This window comes from Elephantulus edwardii, unplaced genomic scaffold (assembly GCF_000299155.1).
Source record: "Elephantulus edwardii isolate Elephantulus edwardi_28Jun2011 unplaced genomic scaffold, EleEdw1.0 scaffold00065, whole genome shotgun sequence".
NCBI classification, from domain to species: Eukaryota; Metazoa; Chordata; class Mammalia; order Macroscelidea; family Macroscelididae; genus Elephantulus; species Elephantulus edwardii.
The window spans coordinates 3,920,355-3,938,741 of record NW_006399815.1 but is presented as its reverse complement, the minus strand read 5'-3'; the positions used below and the strand labels follow the sequence as shown (position 1 = coordinate 3,938,741).

Below are 18,387 nucleotides of genomic sequence, written 5' to 3'. Positions count from 1 at the left end.
TGCAACTCTTAGCGACCCTGTGTACAAGAGCCCTAAATGTCATTCTATTCTGTGCCAACCTCATCGTCTCAAAGACACTCATTCCCACCACTCTACTCATAGAATCGATTCATCTCATCGAGGGTCTTCCTCTCCTGCACTGTCCCTCCACTCTCCCAAACATGATGTCCCTCTTCAAGGACCAGTCCCTCCTTCCTACATGCCCAAAGAATGTCAGATGAAGCTTCAGAATCCTTGACTCCAAGGAGCATTCTGGCTTCACCCTCTCCAGGACAAACCTGTTTGTTCTCCTAGCAGTCCATGGTATATTCAACACTCTTCTCCAGCACCACAGCTCAAAGGCATCAACTCTCTTTCTATCAACCCTATTCACCGTCCAGCTCTCCGATATTGTGCACAGGGTCACTATTAAGTCACGAGTGACTTGATGACACATAACAATAATGGGTATGTAACTGAGGAAGGGCAATGAAAGTGTCATTATGAATGTTTACCACAAACGTAATTAAAAAATGATTTTGGACACTTCTTGTTGTGGTGTGCCTCAGAACAAACTCATTACTGACCCTCCAGTGGGTTTTCAAGTGCAGTTAAGTCACATGGGAGGAGACTGTCCATTCTTCTCCCATGGAGCTGGTGGATTTGAAATCACATGCCTTTGGTACTGCAGTACAGCTTCTTATGACCAGACCAAGAGCGCTTCCTTGCGGACATTGTGGTTGTCTATCATCTAGTCACAACGGACTTAAAGCTGACCCTCCAGTAGGTTTTCAAAGGCAGTTTAACTGCATGGAAGGAGATTGCCCATCTTTCTGAAGGAGATTGCCCTTCTCCTGGGGAGCAGCTGGTGGCTTAGAATTGCATGTTTTTGGGATTGTAGAGTGGCTTCTTACAACTTATGCCACTAGAGTTCCTTTCTGGACACTAGAAAGACTAATTAATAGCCACATTTTTACAATGATAATTAAATTTCAGTTGTCAAAAACATACCTGCAATTGTTTTCCATCTGGCTGTGAAGTAATGTAGTTGATTTGCTGGGATGGTGGGGGAGGAGGTGGTGGTGGAGGTAGTCCCTGAGACACAGTGGGAGGTGCAGCTACCTGCATGATAGGTACCCCTGGATGGAGATGCAAGGGGAGCTGAGGATGAATGTTATATGGATTGCGCTGTATGTTCATCATAGGAGGATGAACACCCATTGGATATGGGAAGATATTCATAGCCTGGTGGTGTGCATTCATTTGTTGCTGCATTACATTCACTTGTGGTTGCATCATATTCATAGGTAGCTGAGAACTATCACCTTGCTGATTTGTTTGGTCTTTTAGGTTAGAATCTATTAAAGAAGAAGAAAAAAACAACCTCTTGTGGAAAAAAGATCATGCTAAATATCTCTTTAGACAGAGACCTATTGTGTATATAAAAATTAAGTACAGTTTAATAGGTTTTCTATAACAATATCAATCTTTAGTTCAACCCTATCATTATCAAATATGAGCTTATTTTCAAACTAAAATAATATTCAATAATTTTTAATAATGGTTTCATATGATAAGATTCATTAAATAATAGTTCAAGAAACTTGTTGAATGCTTAAATAACTTTATAAAACTTGGTTATAGAAGTAGAAAGTATGGCTTTTTAAATTTTCAACAGCTCATGTTATTAGCAAAAAGTAATGGTAAATCTTTGTTATAAAAGTGACATGTCTAAAACAATTATCAGAAAATTTTCCAATTGTACACATCTGCAATAAACTGAGGTTAAATCCTGCCCTGGAACACACCAAACACTGCTAATAGAATTTAAAATACAGAAATTATAAATAAAAGCACATTTCAACTCCTACAAACAGGGCATTGAGCTTATAATCTTTCTTCAAATAATACAGGATTAGTAAACAGAAACTGTTACCCTGTTCAGTTGTTTCCTCTTCTTGTCTCATCCATCCAGACTGTGAGCCTGAAGAATTCCTCCCTCTTCGTGAATAATAGTTCTGTACATCTGCTGGGAGAGTCTTTCTCACAGCCCAACTAGATGCAGAAGTCCACCCAGACCTATCTGCTGGTGTATCAAATGAGAATTCTTGCTCATTTTTCCGCTTATTGGGTTGCTGCTCCACAAACTTGAAGGATTCATTCCCTGAACTATTCGAATTCCCTGAAAGGGGTTTTCGGTTTTGCCACCGATTTTCATTCTGATCTGTGTAAGAAAAGCCACCTCTGTAAGAGCCTCTGCCACGGTTACCTCTACCACGATTAGACATCCAACCCGAACCAAAGTTTTTATTCCAAGAATTCCCTGAAAAATTTTCATTTCTATTTTCTTCCCAGGGAGCGTCTTTTAATTTTTCTGGATTTCTGGTCCTTGGATCAAGCCCTGAATTTATTTTTTCTGTTACCCAAGTGGGACAGTCATTTCTGTGTTTGTCAGCACTTGGATCATCAGCATCTGAGATGTTATTTTTCTCTTTTCTTGTATTTTCATTTTGTTTCTCTAGGTCACTCTTTCTGTACCGATCATTTCCTCTAGGACATCTCCAACCATCATTTGTCCATCTTTCCTTCCATCGAGGAGAGTAATTATCACTTCGTCCAAATGTTGTGCTCTTGCTTTTTGTTCTAGATCTGGCTGGTGATCTAGAACGAGATCTAGATCTAGACCATTTTCTGGTTCTCCTTTCTCTATCTCGATCTCTCCTTTGTCCGTCTCTATCACTTTCTCTGCTTTGGGACCTGGCTTTTTCTCGTGGAGAGGAATCTTTTACTCTTGACTGAGAACTTTTGTTCTCTCTAGAAGTGTCTCTTCTTGGAGATAGTGATTCAGATTTTTTTACTTCCTTTGTGCTATCTCTTTTTGGAGATGGAGATTTCTTCTTTTCTCTTGTGATATCCTTTTTGGGTGACTGAGAACGAGATTTCCTGCGTCCTCTTTCAAATTCCTTCTTGGGAGAGGGTGACTGAGACCTCCTGCTCTCTTTTCCAGTTTCTTTTTTAGGAGATGGAGACTGAGAGCGTTTCTTTTCTCGAACAGTGTCTTTGTTGGGGGACCAAGTAGTAGAAGGGGAATGAAATCTCGACCTCCGAGTACGAGGCCTTTTTACTTTATCTACTGTATCTTTTGGACTCTCAGATGACTGACATACAGTTTCAACTTTTTCATTTGTAGGGTCTGATGACAGCATATTATTTTCAGAACTATGCGCCAAAGAATTTTCATTCAATTGCTTTGAATCAGCATTTACAGATGGTATAATTTCAGTTTCATTCTGGTTACTACAAAGTGATTCACATTCCATGGGGACCGTATCATTACTGTCCTCACTAGAATGCTTCTGTGTCTCTTCAGTTTGTGTGTTAGGCAAATCTGTAGTTGGTAGATATTTACCTGGCGATCCAGTTTTTTCTTCTAAACATTTGTCTAATTTTGTACTGTCAAGATCATTCTGTAATACATTATTTTCAGAGTCTTGAGTATTACTGAAATTTTCATTTCCTGAACTATTACATTGAGCAATTATTTCTGTATCTTCAGTTTCAATAAGCTGAAGCAATTGAAGGTGTGAACTCTCATTGTTGTCTAATGTTTGTGTATTTTCACTCTCAGAAGAGTTTAACTTGGTACTCTCTACAAGTGGTTCTGTTTTTACTGTAGAATCTTTATGATCACTAATTTCTACTATGGGACTCTCTGTATTTTTTTCTTCATGACTTGTTGACTCTATATTCTCAGGCAACTCACAAATAGGACTAGATTGTTGTACTTCAATTTCAGGTACTGAACATTTAAGAAAATCATTTGGAGGAAGATCAGTGCATGGATCTGTCTTTATTTCTGATTCTAATTGTCCAGATATTTGGTCTTGGTTTTCTAAAAACTGAGTTCCTTCTTCAGAAATATTTTTAGAAACGTCACTTTCTACACACAAAACAGCCTCTATACTTGTATTCACCACTTTTTTAATTTCTTCCTTCTCTTCAACACGCACAGGAAGATCTTGGGTAGAAGATTCAAGATGCAAAGACTTCACTGGTTCCTCCGCCTCATGGTTCTCATTCTGTGTCTCACTTCCATCTACTCTATGCTCAGTGTCACTTCTCAGGCCATTCGTGGTCTGGTTTTCTGCATCGGTCTGCACAATACAAGTGTTACTACTTTCTAAGTTTGATGGATGCTCTTTCTCTAACACAGCTGGTGTGTCAGACTCTGCTGTTTCTTCATCTACTGAATCACCAGAAGATGATTTTTCAGGGGGAGGTATGGCGCTCCGTAATTTCTTTTTCAGTAAAGGTGGTTTTCTCCCTCTTCTCACAGATTTCCGTTTTGGAGCCTGTCTAGTTTGCTTTTCTGACTCAGGTGGAGAAGAAACATGTACAGATGGATTATTGTTATCTGGAGCATCACATCCAGAATTATTTGACAGTGGAGAATTCTGAGACTGACTGATTGTTTCAGCTCTTGTGTTACGTGTAGATCTCCTTGTAGGAGTTGTTGTTGCAGGTTTTCGTCTTGATCCTCTGGTATTTGATGTGCCAGAAGTTTGCTTCTTCTCTTCTCCTTCTTGCGTATGTGTTAATGCATATTCCTTCCAATAAGTACCTAATAATATTTAACAGATAACAAAGTTTCAGTAAATGAAAAGTATAAAATTTCAGCTAATTTTCGTATAAAAGGAACATCTATAACAGATTAAAAGAAAACATAATGGTAAACCAAACAAATTAATAATAATACACAACTACTAAGAGCCTAGTAATAGGAGGAATTTATCACTTTCTTATAATGCTACTGAAATAAGCAGTCATCAAATTTGGATATATGTGCACAATTTTAGAGAGAATATATGTTTGATCTGTTAAGTACTGTCTGCTTTCTCAATTGGTATTACCCAGTCAGAAGGCAAGAAAAACTGACAAACTATCCACAAATAAAAGATAAAAGCTTTTGGTTATTCATAAGTAATCAACAGAGGACATTACCTTTTAAACCTCTATGGTTTGAATGCTAAAACCCTAAACAGAAGAGAGTCTTCTAATCAGTAGTTCCTTGAAATCTTAGGGTTTTAATTTTTTAAAGGGAAATATCTAGGACTTATTGAACCTAATTTTATAACTTTTTATTATCAACACTTTCTTTTTATGAAACTGAAATAGGATGATAATAATAAACAACTTGAAAACATTTCATAAACTTTACCAAAATTTTCTAAAGATATGTCGGTACTTGTCGGAAAAATAGTTTGTGGCAACACGGAAGAGAAGACAGGAAAGACTTCAGTTTCAACATCACAGGGTATAAGACCATTTCTGAAAATTTAAGACAAAAATATTTTTATTTTACTAGTTTTAAAAATTAAACTACCAATTTAAAAACTATTAATTCTGCATATAGGGTTAGCAATTTTAAAATACAGGGCTAAAATTTCTTTTTTCTGCCAAACAACTAAAATTGTAATTTTATAGTTAATTCAATGTTCAAAGATGGCTTAGGAAGCTATAAAAAATTTTTTAAAGCCTGTTTCCCCTTTAAATGATGGCAAAAGGAGATTAAGGGCAAAATAAAAAACAAGTAAGGTTTTTTTTTTAAAAATAAGATATTTAAATCACTATTTCAGGGTAAGCAGTGTTTCCATGCTACTTTCTCTTTTCATTCTTTTTTGATTCATAGCAAAGTTCATAGTGAATAAAGCACAGAGAATACAGTTTTGATGACTTTTAAGTGAAGTATGTGTCTGTAGAACTACCATCTAATCAAGAATAAGGTAGCTCTGGTGGCCTAGTGGTAAAAAAATGCACTGTAATACTGAAAGCACAGTCTGAATCCACCAGTTGCTCCATGGAAGAAGAATGGGCAATCTCCCCCCATGCAATTAACTGCCTCTGAAAATCCACTGGAAGGTCAGCTATGGGTCAGTTCCAACTTGATGGTACCAAAGAATAATCAAGAACAGAATATTCTTAACCACCAAAGAAAAGTTCGATCACATTCTTCTACAACCTCTCTCCTCTAAATTCAGGTAAACAAGGTACTAATTTCTATCTCTAAATTATATTTAAAAATCTTTGATTTAAAATCAGTGACTGCAAAGCTTCCAGTGTACTCACTGAACTAAGTCCCCTGAAGGGTTTTTTTTTGGTTTTTTTAAATCCAAACTCAATCTACTCTCAGCTTTTTTTTTTCTGATAAATTCTTTTTTCCAACTTCAAGGAATCCTCAAGAGGTGCAAATGGTTAAGTGCCTGACTAGCAGCCAAAAAAGTTTAGTAGTTCAAACCTACAGAGAGGTACCTTGGAAGTCAGGACTGGCAATCTATTTCTGAAGGAACATACCATTGTAATCCAGCATCACACAGATTTACTGTGACACACATGGAATTATTAGGAGTCATAAATGACTTCAAGGCAACTAACAAGACTATTTTCATGCAATATACTGTTGAGATACTGAAGATGTAGGAGAGAAGCTTGAAAAATAATGTGCAGTTTGTACATTTACAAAAATACATCACTAAAGAAAGATTCCACATTATAGATATTGGAATTTCCTAATTTTATTTCTATTAATGTCCCACTGTCTTTCCAGTAAGAGTGAAAGTTTTATGCAAAAATATAACAACAACAAAGACAATAAAAGAAGATCAAAGCATGTTAAAGAAATGAGCAGGTACATCAATCTTTACCTTGAAGCTTGTTTTAAGTATTTTAAGTATTTGTTGAGTTACATATGACTCATAGTGATCATATGAACAAAAGATGTGAACCCTATCCTATCCTATCCTATCCTATCCTGTACCATCTTTATCCCTAAAACACTTGAGGCCACTATAGAGATGAAGGTCATCCTCTCCTTTCCAAGCATGATATCCCTCTCCAAGAAGTAGCCTCTCCTAACAATATGCCTCAAGTATTCGAGATGAAGCTTCACCATCCTTGCATTCTAGGGATCACTCTATTTGCTCCTTCTCCAAGGCATATTTTTTTTCTTTTGGCAGTTCACGAGTATAGTGTCAGAAACCCTAAAAACTGGGTTTTTTCCCCCTAGCCATTACACATTGGCCTGCTGGGGTAGCATGGTCTCACAAATCATCAATAGCTGTGGGACCAATGTGTGTGTGTGTGTGAGACACAGACACCCCCCCCCCCCAAGGATACTTGTATGTGTGCTAATGAAATGAAAATAACTTTCATCATTTAGGGAAATGTGCCTGGTTGATCTGGCTTGGGACTGCTGGACTAAACCCTGGACTTACATTGGGTGATATTCTTTGCCTCCTCCATTCCCCAATCCATTTCTCTAATAAACGCCACAACTGAGAGTAGTCTCTTGGTCAATAATGAATATCGGACCCGAATAACTGATAGAGGGGGGTGCAAGAGCCTGGGAGGTGACATGTCTGACTGAGCACTGGTTTGTTTCTATGGATATTACCAACAGGGACAGTTCTCCTATATGAAGCAGGTTGAAATTGGACTAGGCCACTCTCAAACTGCATCTGTTCCTTCAGCAATGGGATATCAATTGTTTTCCTCCAGCACTGTATCTCAAAGGTATCATTTCTTCTTGCATCTAATGACGTGCTAGCAGCTGGAGGACTTATAAAACAATTAGTATTATTAATAGGTTTCAATAAGTCCATAACGTAATTGAGAAAATGGGATGTTATTTGAATGAAGTCAAGAACTTAGTGATGATGGAACTAGTTAAGGAACTGAATGATGAGACTAGTTCTACCAATGGAGTAAGAAGATAACTGGAAACAAAAATGAACAGCAGGGATTTTACCTATAATAATCGATGGAGGAGTAGCTTGAGTTGAATGGCAATCAAAAAAGAAAGACAGACAGGACTAGGCTAAATGAAGTCATGAATACCAAGGCAGAGAAGGATCTTAATTATTAATGCTAACAGCAATACACCTTTTGCTCATTTATTGGCAAAATTATGTTCTAAAGACCACCAGGTCATTACATGATTAGGGAGAATAACCACTCAAAAAATAGAAGATGAGGACATTACTACTAATTGCCAAACCACTGAGAAGAATGGCCCATTCTTAATTATCATAGTCAGCATTATTCTTACCTTACACTCTGGTGTTCTCCAATATCAGATTTTGAAAAATAAGAATTTTAACTACTATCATAAATATGAACTGCTGGACAAAAGATAGTCACTAAGTGAGGAGAGAGTGTAATAAATCTCACTATTCAATGATTCTGCCTTAAGGTGAGATTAGCATATAAATCCAGTGAAAAGTTGAAGCACTTACTGCAGATTAAAAATTATAGCCTTCAATATGGATTACATATCAACATTAAAAAAAAAAAATTCTCATCACTAGACTAACAGGTAACATCATGATAGATGGAGAAAAAAAACCTGAAGTTGTCAACAATTTCTTTTTACTTGGATCCACAAATGATATGTTGCACTGGGAAACTCTGCTGTCAAAGACCTCTCCAAAGTGCTAAAGAGCTGGAGGCAAGTTTAAGGATTAAGGTATACCTGATAAAAGCTCTGGTATTTTCAATTACTTCCTATGTACCTGAGAGTCAGACAGTGAAAAAGAATGAATTTGAATAGTGATATTGGTCAAAAGTACTGAACATCTCACTAACTAATAAAAGAACTAAAAAAGTCGGTAGTGGAGAAATTGCAACCAAGGTGCTGCTTAGAAATTGCAACTGCTGGTGGAACTTCATCTCACAAACTTTTGGCATGTTGTTAGAAGACCACCTAGAAAAAAGAGATAATGCTGGGGAAAAGTAGAGGGTCAGCAAAAGAGATGAAGATCTTCAATGAAACGAATTGACACTGTGATAGTAATAATAAGCTTGAACATCATGAGAGTGGCTCAAATCTGCTGTTTACAGGTCACCATGAGCCACAGTTGACGGAATGGCACTTAACAACAACTACAGCATATAAATATCTCCATTTATTATACAGAAAAAACCATATTTTATGAAAGGTCTTTTAAATAGCAATCAATCTTGTTGTTATGTGCAAATGAGCCACTTGTAACTCAGTGACCCTATGTATAATAGCTCTGAATCGTTCTCTATCCTGTGCCAAGCTTACTTTCTCTGACACACCTAGCCCCATTACCCTAGTCACAATCAATTCATCTCATCAAGGGTCTTCCTCTCTTGTGTTGTCCTTACACCCTCCCCAGCATGATGTCCTTCTCCAAGGACTGGTTACTCTACTCCTTGCAACATGCCCAAAGTATGTGAGATGGAGCTTCAGAATCCTTGCCTCCAAGGAGCAGCCTGGTCTCACCCTCTCTAGGATGAACCTGTCTTAGCAGTCTGTGGTATATTCAATACTCTTCTCCAGCACCACAGTTTAAAGGCATCAATCTTCCTTCTATCTTCCTAGTCATTGTCCAGCTTTCTGACGCATATCTAGTAATTGCAAAGACTATGGCCTGGATCAGATGCACCTTTGTCTCCAGACTGACATCATTGCTCTTTAGTACTCTGAGGGGTCACTAACAGCAGACATTCCCAATGCAATTTGTCTTTTGATTTTCTGGCTGATGGTACCAAGAGTGTTGACTGTGGATCCAAGCAAACTAAAGCCGTTAACAATCTCAATCTCTTCACCGTATATCATAATGCTGGACATACTGACTTTTTTACTTTGGGACCATATAAAACAATTTCTACTAAACACTTGGAAGAAAAAAAAAACAAACAACCCCTAACTTTTCATGTTGTTGTGTACCACTAGTTGGAATTAATCCATAGTTTGCCGTCCAGTGGGTTTTCAGAGCCAATTAATCACACTGGTGGAGATTACCCTTTTTTTTTCCCATGCAGCAGCTGGTAGATTCAAACTGCATGCCTTCAGGACTGCAGTGCAGATTCTTATCATTAGGCCAGCCGACTTAATTTGTAAACAAGTTCTTCAGGAATTCATCATTTAAGACTGATGTGTTTTCTGCTTAAAGTATTAATAACTTCTTGCATTCATTTTAGTATGTAATACTTTAGTGTACACACACACACACACACACACACACACACACACACACACACTCTTTACCTTCCAATTCCAGGCAGTGTATCACGAAACCAAGACAATTCCAGTTCCTGTCTTTTCTGCCTAATCACTGTAGTGATTTCACCGACTTCTATAAATTCTGTACTAAAAGATAAATATTAGACTTTAATTAGAATTCTAAAAAATGTTAAAAATTGTAAGAAAACTTCTCACAGTACAGAAGTTTTCTAGCATTATGAATACCAATTAAAGGAATAAAAACTGTTTTCTATTTAAAGACTTTAAAAATGAACACATAACAGCAGTAAAGTGACATAAAATTCATTTTTCTGATCCATAAAAATGTTTGAATTAACATCACAAATAATAGAGTGACAAAAGTTAATTTAGACTAATATCCTTATGTCCCATGCATCAAAGTATCAGTAAGCACTTCAGGAAATTTCAGATATTTTAGCTGCAATAGCTTTCCCTCTGAACTTAAACACACATGGGGGAAAGAAAAAAGATGAGTAACAAAAGAAAAATAGGAAAGTTTAACTTATTAAAAGGTGTCTCAACAAGTAATTGTTTTCTTTGTTATCTTGTTAAATTCTAAAATTAAGTCACACAATATTATTCTTAGTGGTTTAACCAACTCTATATGATTATAAACCCCAAATTAAGTTTATATTCCACAAATACGGATATGTCAGCCACTATGGATTTAAAAATGAATATGCTTTTCTCTAGTGCACAAAAACTTGTGTAAAAAAACTTGACAATAACAAAAACAAAGTGCATCTGACAAAGGCAGCCTCTGTATAACAGAAAGGCTCATAAAATTAACAAGTGTTCTCACTGTCAGGGCTAACTTATTTATTAAAATATGAAGTAAGCATTTCATGACTTTTGCTGGAGCTAGGAGCTTAAGTTTCTACTGAAAATTAATCATTATGATTAAAATAACATATAAAAACCATTATCAATTCAAAGTAGAAAATACTAACCAGTATGCTTTATGAGTATAAGAAAATTCCCCAGTGTGACTACCAGAAGAAAATACATTGAAGAAAAAATTTCTGAAGCACTGATTTGTAGAGTTTGAACTTCGAGGCTAGAAAAGGGAAAAGTGGTTAATGAAATAAACAAAACTTCCATAGTAAAATAAAAATATTTGATAAACTGAAGCACAGTATATAATTATTAAGCGATATTATCAAAGAATTTTACTTCAACAAACCTTATTTCTTTTTTCATTTTTCTTTTCTCCTGTTTCACTGTACAAAGAGTTTCCTGTACAAAGATACAAAAAAATTTGGGCTACTTTATCTTAATACCATAAATAAGGAGAACCACATTTCTGCTACTCACAGTACTCACGTCATCCAAATTAGTACCTTCTCCCTTTAAACTTTGTAATTAGAATGAAAAGTAGATGTAGTTTCAGATAGAGCTTTCTGTTTCAATGTAGTCTTTATGCCATTTGACTTGTTTCTCTGTTCTGCTTTATCTTTCCCATCTGGAGATTTATTATCAGAAGTTTTAGTCTTTTTCTTAGAAAAAAAAATTCTTTATCTTCCAAGATAAGGGATAGTTATTGTTAATCGCAAAAATTTTATTAACATCTTTGTAGATTATTGCTCTTAGTTTTTACTTACTATCAGGACACTGGATCTAATCAATAAATCTATGACCTGTAATAACTTGGGGTGCTGGTTTTACTAATGATCTTTCCTTAAAAAGTCCACTATGCAAATGACTTTTAGGTTTCAGCTCAACATACGACACAAGAGTTACTGACTTTTCTTCTTAATATTATAGACAGTGGCATTTACCATTTCTTCTGTCAGTCTATTTGAAATCAGTCAACTTTCTATTTAACATCACACATTGTTATGTGCCATCGAGTCGCCTGTAACTCATAGTGACCCTATGTACAAAAGTTCTAAACCTTGCTCTATCCTGAACCAACCTTATTGTCTCCAACAGACCTACCCCCATTCCTCTAGTTATTGAGTCAATCCACCTTATCCAGGGTCTTCCTTTCTTACGCTGTCCTTTCATTCTCCCAAGCATGATGTTCCTCTCCAAGGAATGGTCCCTCCTTGCCACATGCCCAAAGTATGTCAGCTGGAACTTCAAAATCCTTGTCTTAAGAAGTAGCCTGGTTTTACCCTCTCTAGGAAGAATCTGTTTGTTTTCCTATCAGTCTATGATATATTCAATACCCTTCTCTAGCACCACAGCGCAAAGGCATAAATTTTGCTATTATCCCTAGTCATTGTCCAGCTTTCTGATGCATAGCAAGTAATTGCAAAGACCATGGCCCAAGTCAGGTGCACCTTGGTCACCAGGCTGACATCGTTGTTTTTCAGTATTCTGGAGAGGTCCCTGACAGTAGACTTTCCAGTACAATTTTTCTTCAGATTTCCTGGCTGCTGTTCCCAAAGGTGTTGATTGTGTTAGCCAAGCAAACTGAAGTTGTTAACAATCTCAATCTCTTCATGGTCTATCACGATGTTGCAAATCATCCCAGTGGTGAGAATTTTTGTTTTCTTGATGTTGAACTGCAATCCATATTGAAGGCTGCAGTCCTTGACCTTCTGAAACAAGCGCTTCAGGTCCTCTTCAGTTTCAGCAAGCAAGTTTGTGACATCTGCATAACACAAGTTGATAAGGTTTCCTCCAATCTTGATGTCACACCTTTCCTCATAGAGCCCAGCCTCCCAGATGATCTGTTTTGCATCCTCATCTTGAAAAGGTACGGACATAGGACACATTCCTGGCATACTCGCTTCCCAATTTTGAACCATGCAGTGTTTCCCTGGCCCTATTCTGATGACTGCTTCCTGATCCAGAGGTATGAAACAGGGTTTTATCCTTTCTCCATACCTACTCAGCCTATGTGCTGAGCTAATAATTTTAATCATACTATGTGAAGAATAATGTGGTATCAACATCGGAGGAAGACTCATTAACAACCTGCATTATGGAGATGATCTACCTTTTATTATAAGTCTAGTAGTCTGATATTTTATTTGCTTTCTGTTAGGGGGAAATGTTCTTATATGCATTTTACAATCTAAAAGCTTCAATCAATTATTATTTTCAATGAGATTTGGTCCTTTTACTAAAAAAATGGCATTGATAGAACAACTTCTTGGTCTAGGTATAGGTTTCACATGAGCACAAATAAGCACTGGGATTCCCATTCTTTTCAATGTTAGCCATAATTTACTATGATCCATACAGTCAAATAACTTTGAAGATTTACTTTAACAACAACAACATCTCTTTCTAGTACTTGCTGCTGTTAGTCAAGACCCATCTGACACCAGCAATGATATCTTTTCTTCCATTTTTTTTCTGAATCCAACTTGAATTTCTGGTAGTTCCTGGTCAATGTATACTTCCATTCTTATATCTGCCTGTGATTATATAATTTCCACACTCTTTGTGTTCCTCTTTTTTTCGGGGCTGTGAACAAATATGAATCTTTTCATGTCAGTTGATCAGTTAGCTGTCTCTCAAATTTCTTAGTATAAACTAGTGAAAACATCCAGGCCTACATCTGTTTGTAGGAATATGTTAATTGGTATTCCATCAATTTCTGGGGCCTTATCTTTTGTCAACCTGAAGCCACACACAGTGTGGGGGGAAAATGGGCAATATCTTCTCATTACTGCCTCTGAAAACCCACTGGAGGGTAAGCTATGGGTCAGTTTTGACTTGGTAGTATGTAACAATATTTTGTCTTTACCTTCAGGGTAGTTTGTACATGTTCATTATCACTGGTTCTTGATTATATTCTACTTCCTGAAATGTTTTAGTGCCAAGTAATTCTTTTTGGGACAGTGATTCTGTAATTTCCTCTATCTTCTCTTGATTCTTCCTGCATTTTTAATATCCTGCCCATGGAATCCTTTCACTATTGCAAGTTGAGGCTTGAATTTTTAATTTCTCTCAACTTAAAAAATGCAAAGAGCATTCTTTCCTTTTGTTTGTCTTCTTGAGCTGCCCTCTGACATCTTCTGTTCATCTCTTCTGACATTTCTTTCCTCTGTTTTGGCAGCTTTGCATTCTAGTGCAATTTTCAGAGTCTTTTCTGACACATATGTAGGCCTTTTCTTTCTCCCCGTCCTTTCTTTAAGATGATATTCTGGATGTCATCTCACAACTCATCTGGTCTTCAATTAGTGCTCAATACATACTTGTTATGTGCCATTGAGTTGCCTGCGACTCATTAAAACCCTATGCACTACAGCTCTGAACCCTGCCCCGTCCGGAGCCAATCCATCTTCTCTAATATACATAATCCCACTTCTCCAGAAAGAGAGTCAATCCCTCTCATCCTGGGTCTTCCTCTTCTGCGCTGTCCCTCCAGCCTTCCAAACCCAACGTCCTTCTCCAAGAATTGGGAACACCTGGATACATGCTCAAAGTATGTAAGACAAAGCTTCAAAATCCTTGCCTGTAGGGAAGAGCTTGGTTTAACCCTCTCTAGGACAGACTTGTTTGTTCTCTTGGCAGTCCATAGTATATTCAACACTTTTCTCCAGCACAACTCAAAGGCATTGATTCTTCTTCTATTTTATGCATAGTCACTGTCCAGCTCTCTGTAGTAATAACTAAATACAAGCTATTTTACATGGCATGCAGTATTTAAACTCAAAGAAGAAAAAGCATTTACGTTAAAGCTGTAAGACAGGGTGTAATTTTCCAAAAGGTAACTCAAACTCTGGCTTTGTAGTCCAGGCCCCAAAAGTGAAAAAAGTAAAATAATGGAAAAATTAATTGCACTGTCAATAAGTACTCAGCTTTCCTGAAATCAGCCTAGACTGGCTCAGTTAAAACACTTACTCATAATTCCCAAGGCAACTATATTCTTTCATTATTGTTGCTGCTGTTAAATTAAATAAATTAGATTTTTGACTCAGTAATCTCACGTAATTTCCCATTGGGTTTTTTTAAATTATAATCAACACCGAAGCATGCCACCAAATATATTTCCTGTAAAGATGCTGAGTGGGTTCAAACTGTCAACTTTTTGGTTAACAGGGAAATGATTAACCACTGTGCCATCACCTAATCTCAATTCACTGCCACTGATCTGGAACGAACTCATAGCTGATTCTCCAAGGGTTTTTAGAGGCTGCAAAGTGTACAGGAAGAAACAGCCCACCTTTCTCCTATAAAGCTGCTAACGGATTAGAACCATTAGAGAGGTACAGCCTTTTGGTTCATTTCATGGTACAACTTCCTACAGACTATGCTGCCACTACACCATCAGAGTTCCTTTATTCTCATATTACACACTCATAAAGCAAAATGAGCATTTCCCCCTTTTCTAAAGCAAACAAATGACTTCTGGTGTTTTACCTTAATATGGCATTAAGTTGAAAGTATTCAGCAATATTATATTCTGGCATAACAGTTTTTTAAAATATAAATTCAATTATAAAGTACTATAATTAATTAATTCCAAGTTAGCTTCCTAAACTAAACTCACTGCTTCTAAGTTGGTTCCAATTCACAGCAACTCTCCTTCTCCATTTGGCAGGTTTCTGAGACTGTAAACGTTCATAGGAGTAGACTGCTTACTGTCTCCCACAGATAAATCTTAACTAGTGACCTTTTGGTTTATGTTACATACCACACTAGATTATTAAATGTTTAGTATTTCACATTCTGAATAGTAAAACAAAATCACAAATCAGAAGGCACCATATTCTTATATGTGACACTTAATATATTGAGACTCTAGAAGTTTATGATTTGCTAGTTTTTCTCTTGAAAATAAGAGCACGTACAGGTGAAGATTTAAGTAACCTTAAGACTAACATATAGCATCAAAGAGAAGTCTGCACTATCATTAAATATTCCTTAGTAGTAAATTTTATCAGATTCTGGAATTGCCAAACAAAAGCACTATACATATATATTTCCCTCTCTTATTGTTAATACGGCTGCTAATCTACAGAGCTGACATGCAAAAAAGTTTTTATATCTAAAGTTCTTTAAGAAACAAACAAAAAAGACCAGAGATCGAAAATAAAAAAACACTCTAATACAATTTGACTTTAACAACAAATTATCAAAGGTAGAATACTTAGCAACATGTAAATTTAACTTAACAAATAATAGTAATTCCAATCAGGAAAAAAAATAGCCCAAATATTGATATGGTGTAAAATATAATTTTTATGATAATTTATTTTTAAAAGTTCCCATTCTCATTTTCCCTCAGCAGCTCCTCGTATCCAATTTTGCTTTGGTGGATTTATTTATTTTAGATATATCATCTTGTGGAGTCATACAACATCTGTTTTTTTGTTTCTGACATACTGTGGTGTCAAGGGTTCATTGTTCAAAATGGCTTTCTTAGTGAATGACTTTGACTTTGCAATGTAGATGTATAGGATAATACAAACAGGGTATGCTAAGTCCATCTACTAGGTGAGTGGCTGGTCTCACCATCTCATTAGGTTAACACTGAATGGTTTCAGCAGCAGAAATTGGAAATCTAAGCAAGAGGAAGTACAAGAGTTACATCAGCCTCAACAGAAAATCAGAGACTAACCTGAGACACAGTTGACTTAGGACTGCTGCTCCACGGAGCTAGAGACAGAGACACTGTAACTGGCAGGACTAAGGGAACTTTGTACTAGTGACCTAAGCCATGAGGCTGAAGGCCAAAGGGCCTGAAACTATGCTTGAGAAGCTGTCTACACTGAGGGATTGCATCCTGCTACTGACCTGAATTATTTCCGGCAAATGTCCCTCATAAGCCCCTACCTGTGAGTACAGTTCTATGAAGTGTGTTATGGCAATGGATTTTGGTCCCAGTAGAGCAGTAAGATTGGTATTAGAATTAGTAGAAGGAGGTGCAGGAGTATGGGACTTATAGAAACTAATTCTGTACTGCAGATGTTGTTGAAGGGGACAGTTCTGCTTTTGTGGCTTTAGCAGAAGCCAGACTTATTTGGTTGTTCCCATACTGCCTATACTCTTTATACATGTATTTTTTTTTTTTATGAAATGTTTTAAAAGTTTATCTATTGGTGAGCTCTGGTGGCAAGAAGCTGCACTGCAATCCCAGAGGTGAGTGGCTCTAATCCACCAGATTCTTTGCTGGAGAAGGAGGGGCAATCTCCTCCTGTACCAGTCAGATCTGATTTAACAGTACACACACAAAATATTTTTTAAAAAAAAGTTTATCTATGCAGTATCATGTAAAAGAATGTGAATTTTCTTTCTGGCCAAGTAGTATCCCACGGAAGGGATACATTTAATTATGCTTATCCTTTCACCAGCTGATGGATACCTGGGGTAGTTTTCCCTTTCTTTGGTGATTATGAATAGTGCTGCTACACCCACATGTTTGTCTTCAGGTACCTCGGGTATATATCAAGAAGAATTGCTAAGTTATATAATAATTTCGTGTTTAATTCTTTTAGGAATTGCCAACCTTTTGCACAGCAGCTGCTTGGACCCTTTTAAAATCTCATCAGCAATGCAGACTAATTCCCAATTTTTCCAAATCTTTACAAATATTTGTCCTTTCCTATTTTATAAATAATAGACACCGTAACTGGTATTAAGTGTTATCTTACAGTGATTCTAATCTGCTTTTCTCAAGTGACTAATTATGTTGAATATTTGCACATTATCATTTACTTTGGAAAAAAACATGAACATGAATTCATGAATTCTATTTAAAATAAAAACCAACTGTATCCAAACTTGGAAAATAAGTGCTCTTCTCTTAAGAAAAAAAATTAAAAAAAAAAAAAATTGGTTTGCTGTACAAAGTTCATGTACATTTTGTTTCAAACTATCATTTATTCACATTGTTTCATATTATTACCATTCAGTATGTTTTATAAAATTAATCATTATTGAATTATGTCCATTACCCTGTCTCTCCAGATTCCTGCCTGATCTTGCCATGGGAAAGTCTGCTGTTAGGGACCTCTCCAAAGTGCTGAAGAGCAGTGGTGTCTCTCTGGAGACTAAGGTGCGTCTGATACAGGCCATAGTCTTCGCAATCACCTGTTATGCATCAGAGAGTTGAACAATGACCAAGGAGGATAGAAGGAGAACTGATGCCTTTGAGCTGTGGTGCTGGAGAAGAGTACTGAGAATACCATGGACTGCTAGGAAAACAAATAGATTTGTCCTGGAGAGGGTTAAACCGGGTGGCTCCTTGGAGGCAAGGATTCTGAGGCTCTGTCTAACTTACTTCGGACATGTAGTGAGGAGAGACCGGTCCTTGGAGAGGGACATCATGCTTGGGACGGTGGAGGGACGGCGCAGGAGAGGAAGGCCCTCTATGAGGTGGATTGATTCAGTGACTGGGATAATTGGGATGGGAGTGTCAGAGACAGTGCGATTGG

The 18,387-nt window shown here is 36.9% G+C and overlaps 1 protein-coding gene across 1 annotated transcript in view; it reads right to left on the bottom strand.

Annotated features, from left to right (window-relative positions):
• The window catches only part of SCAF11 (SR-related CTD-associated factor 11), a 52,116-nt gene that overhangs the window by 2,627 nt on the left and 31,102 nt on the right, over positions 1-18,387 (bottom strand). The window contains exons 6-11 of the mRNA XM_006888176.1: positions 11,232-11,284; positions 10,999-11,105; positions 10,052-10,153; positions 5,198-5,307; positions 1,916-4,600; positions 991-1,337 (exon numbers count right to left, since the gene is read on the bottom strand). Coding sequence (XP_006888238.1) covers positions 991-1,337; positions 1,916-4,600; positions 5,198-5,307; positions 10,052-10,153; positions 10,999-11,105; positions 11,232-11,284 — 3,404 coding nt within the window. The remainder of the gene's footprint in view (positions 1-990; positions 1,338-1,915; positions 4,601-5,197; positions 5,308-10,051; positions 10,154-10,998; positions 11,106-11,231; positions 11,285-18,387) is intronic.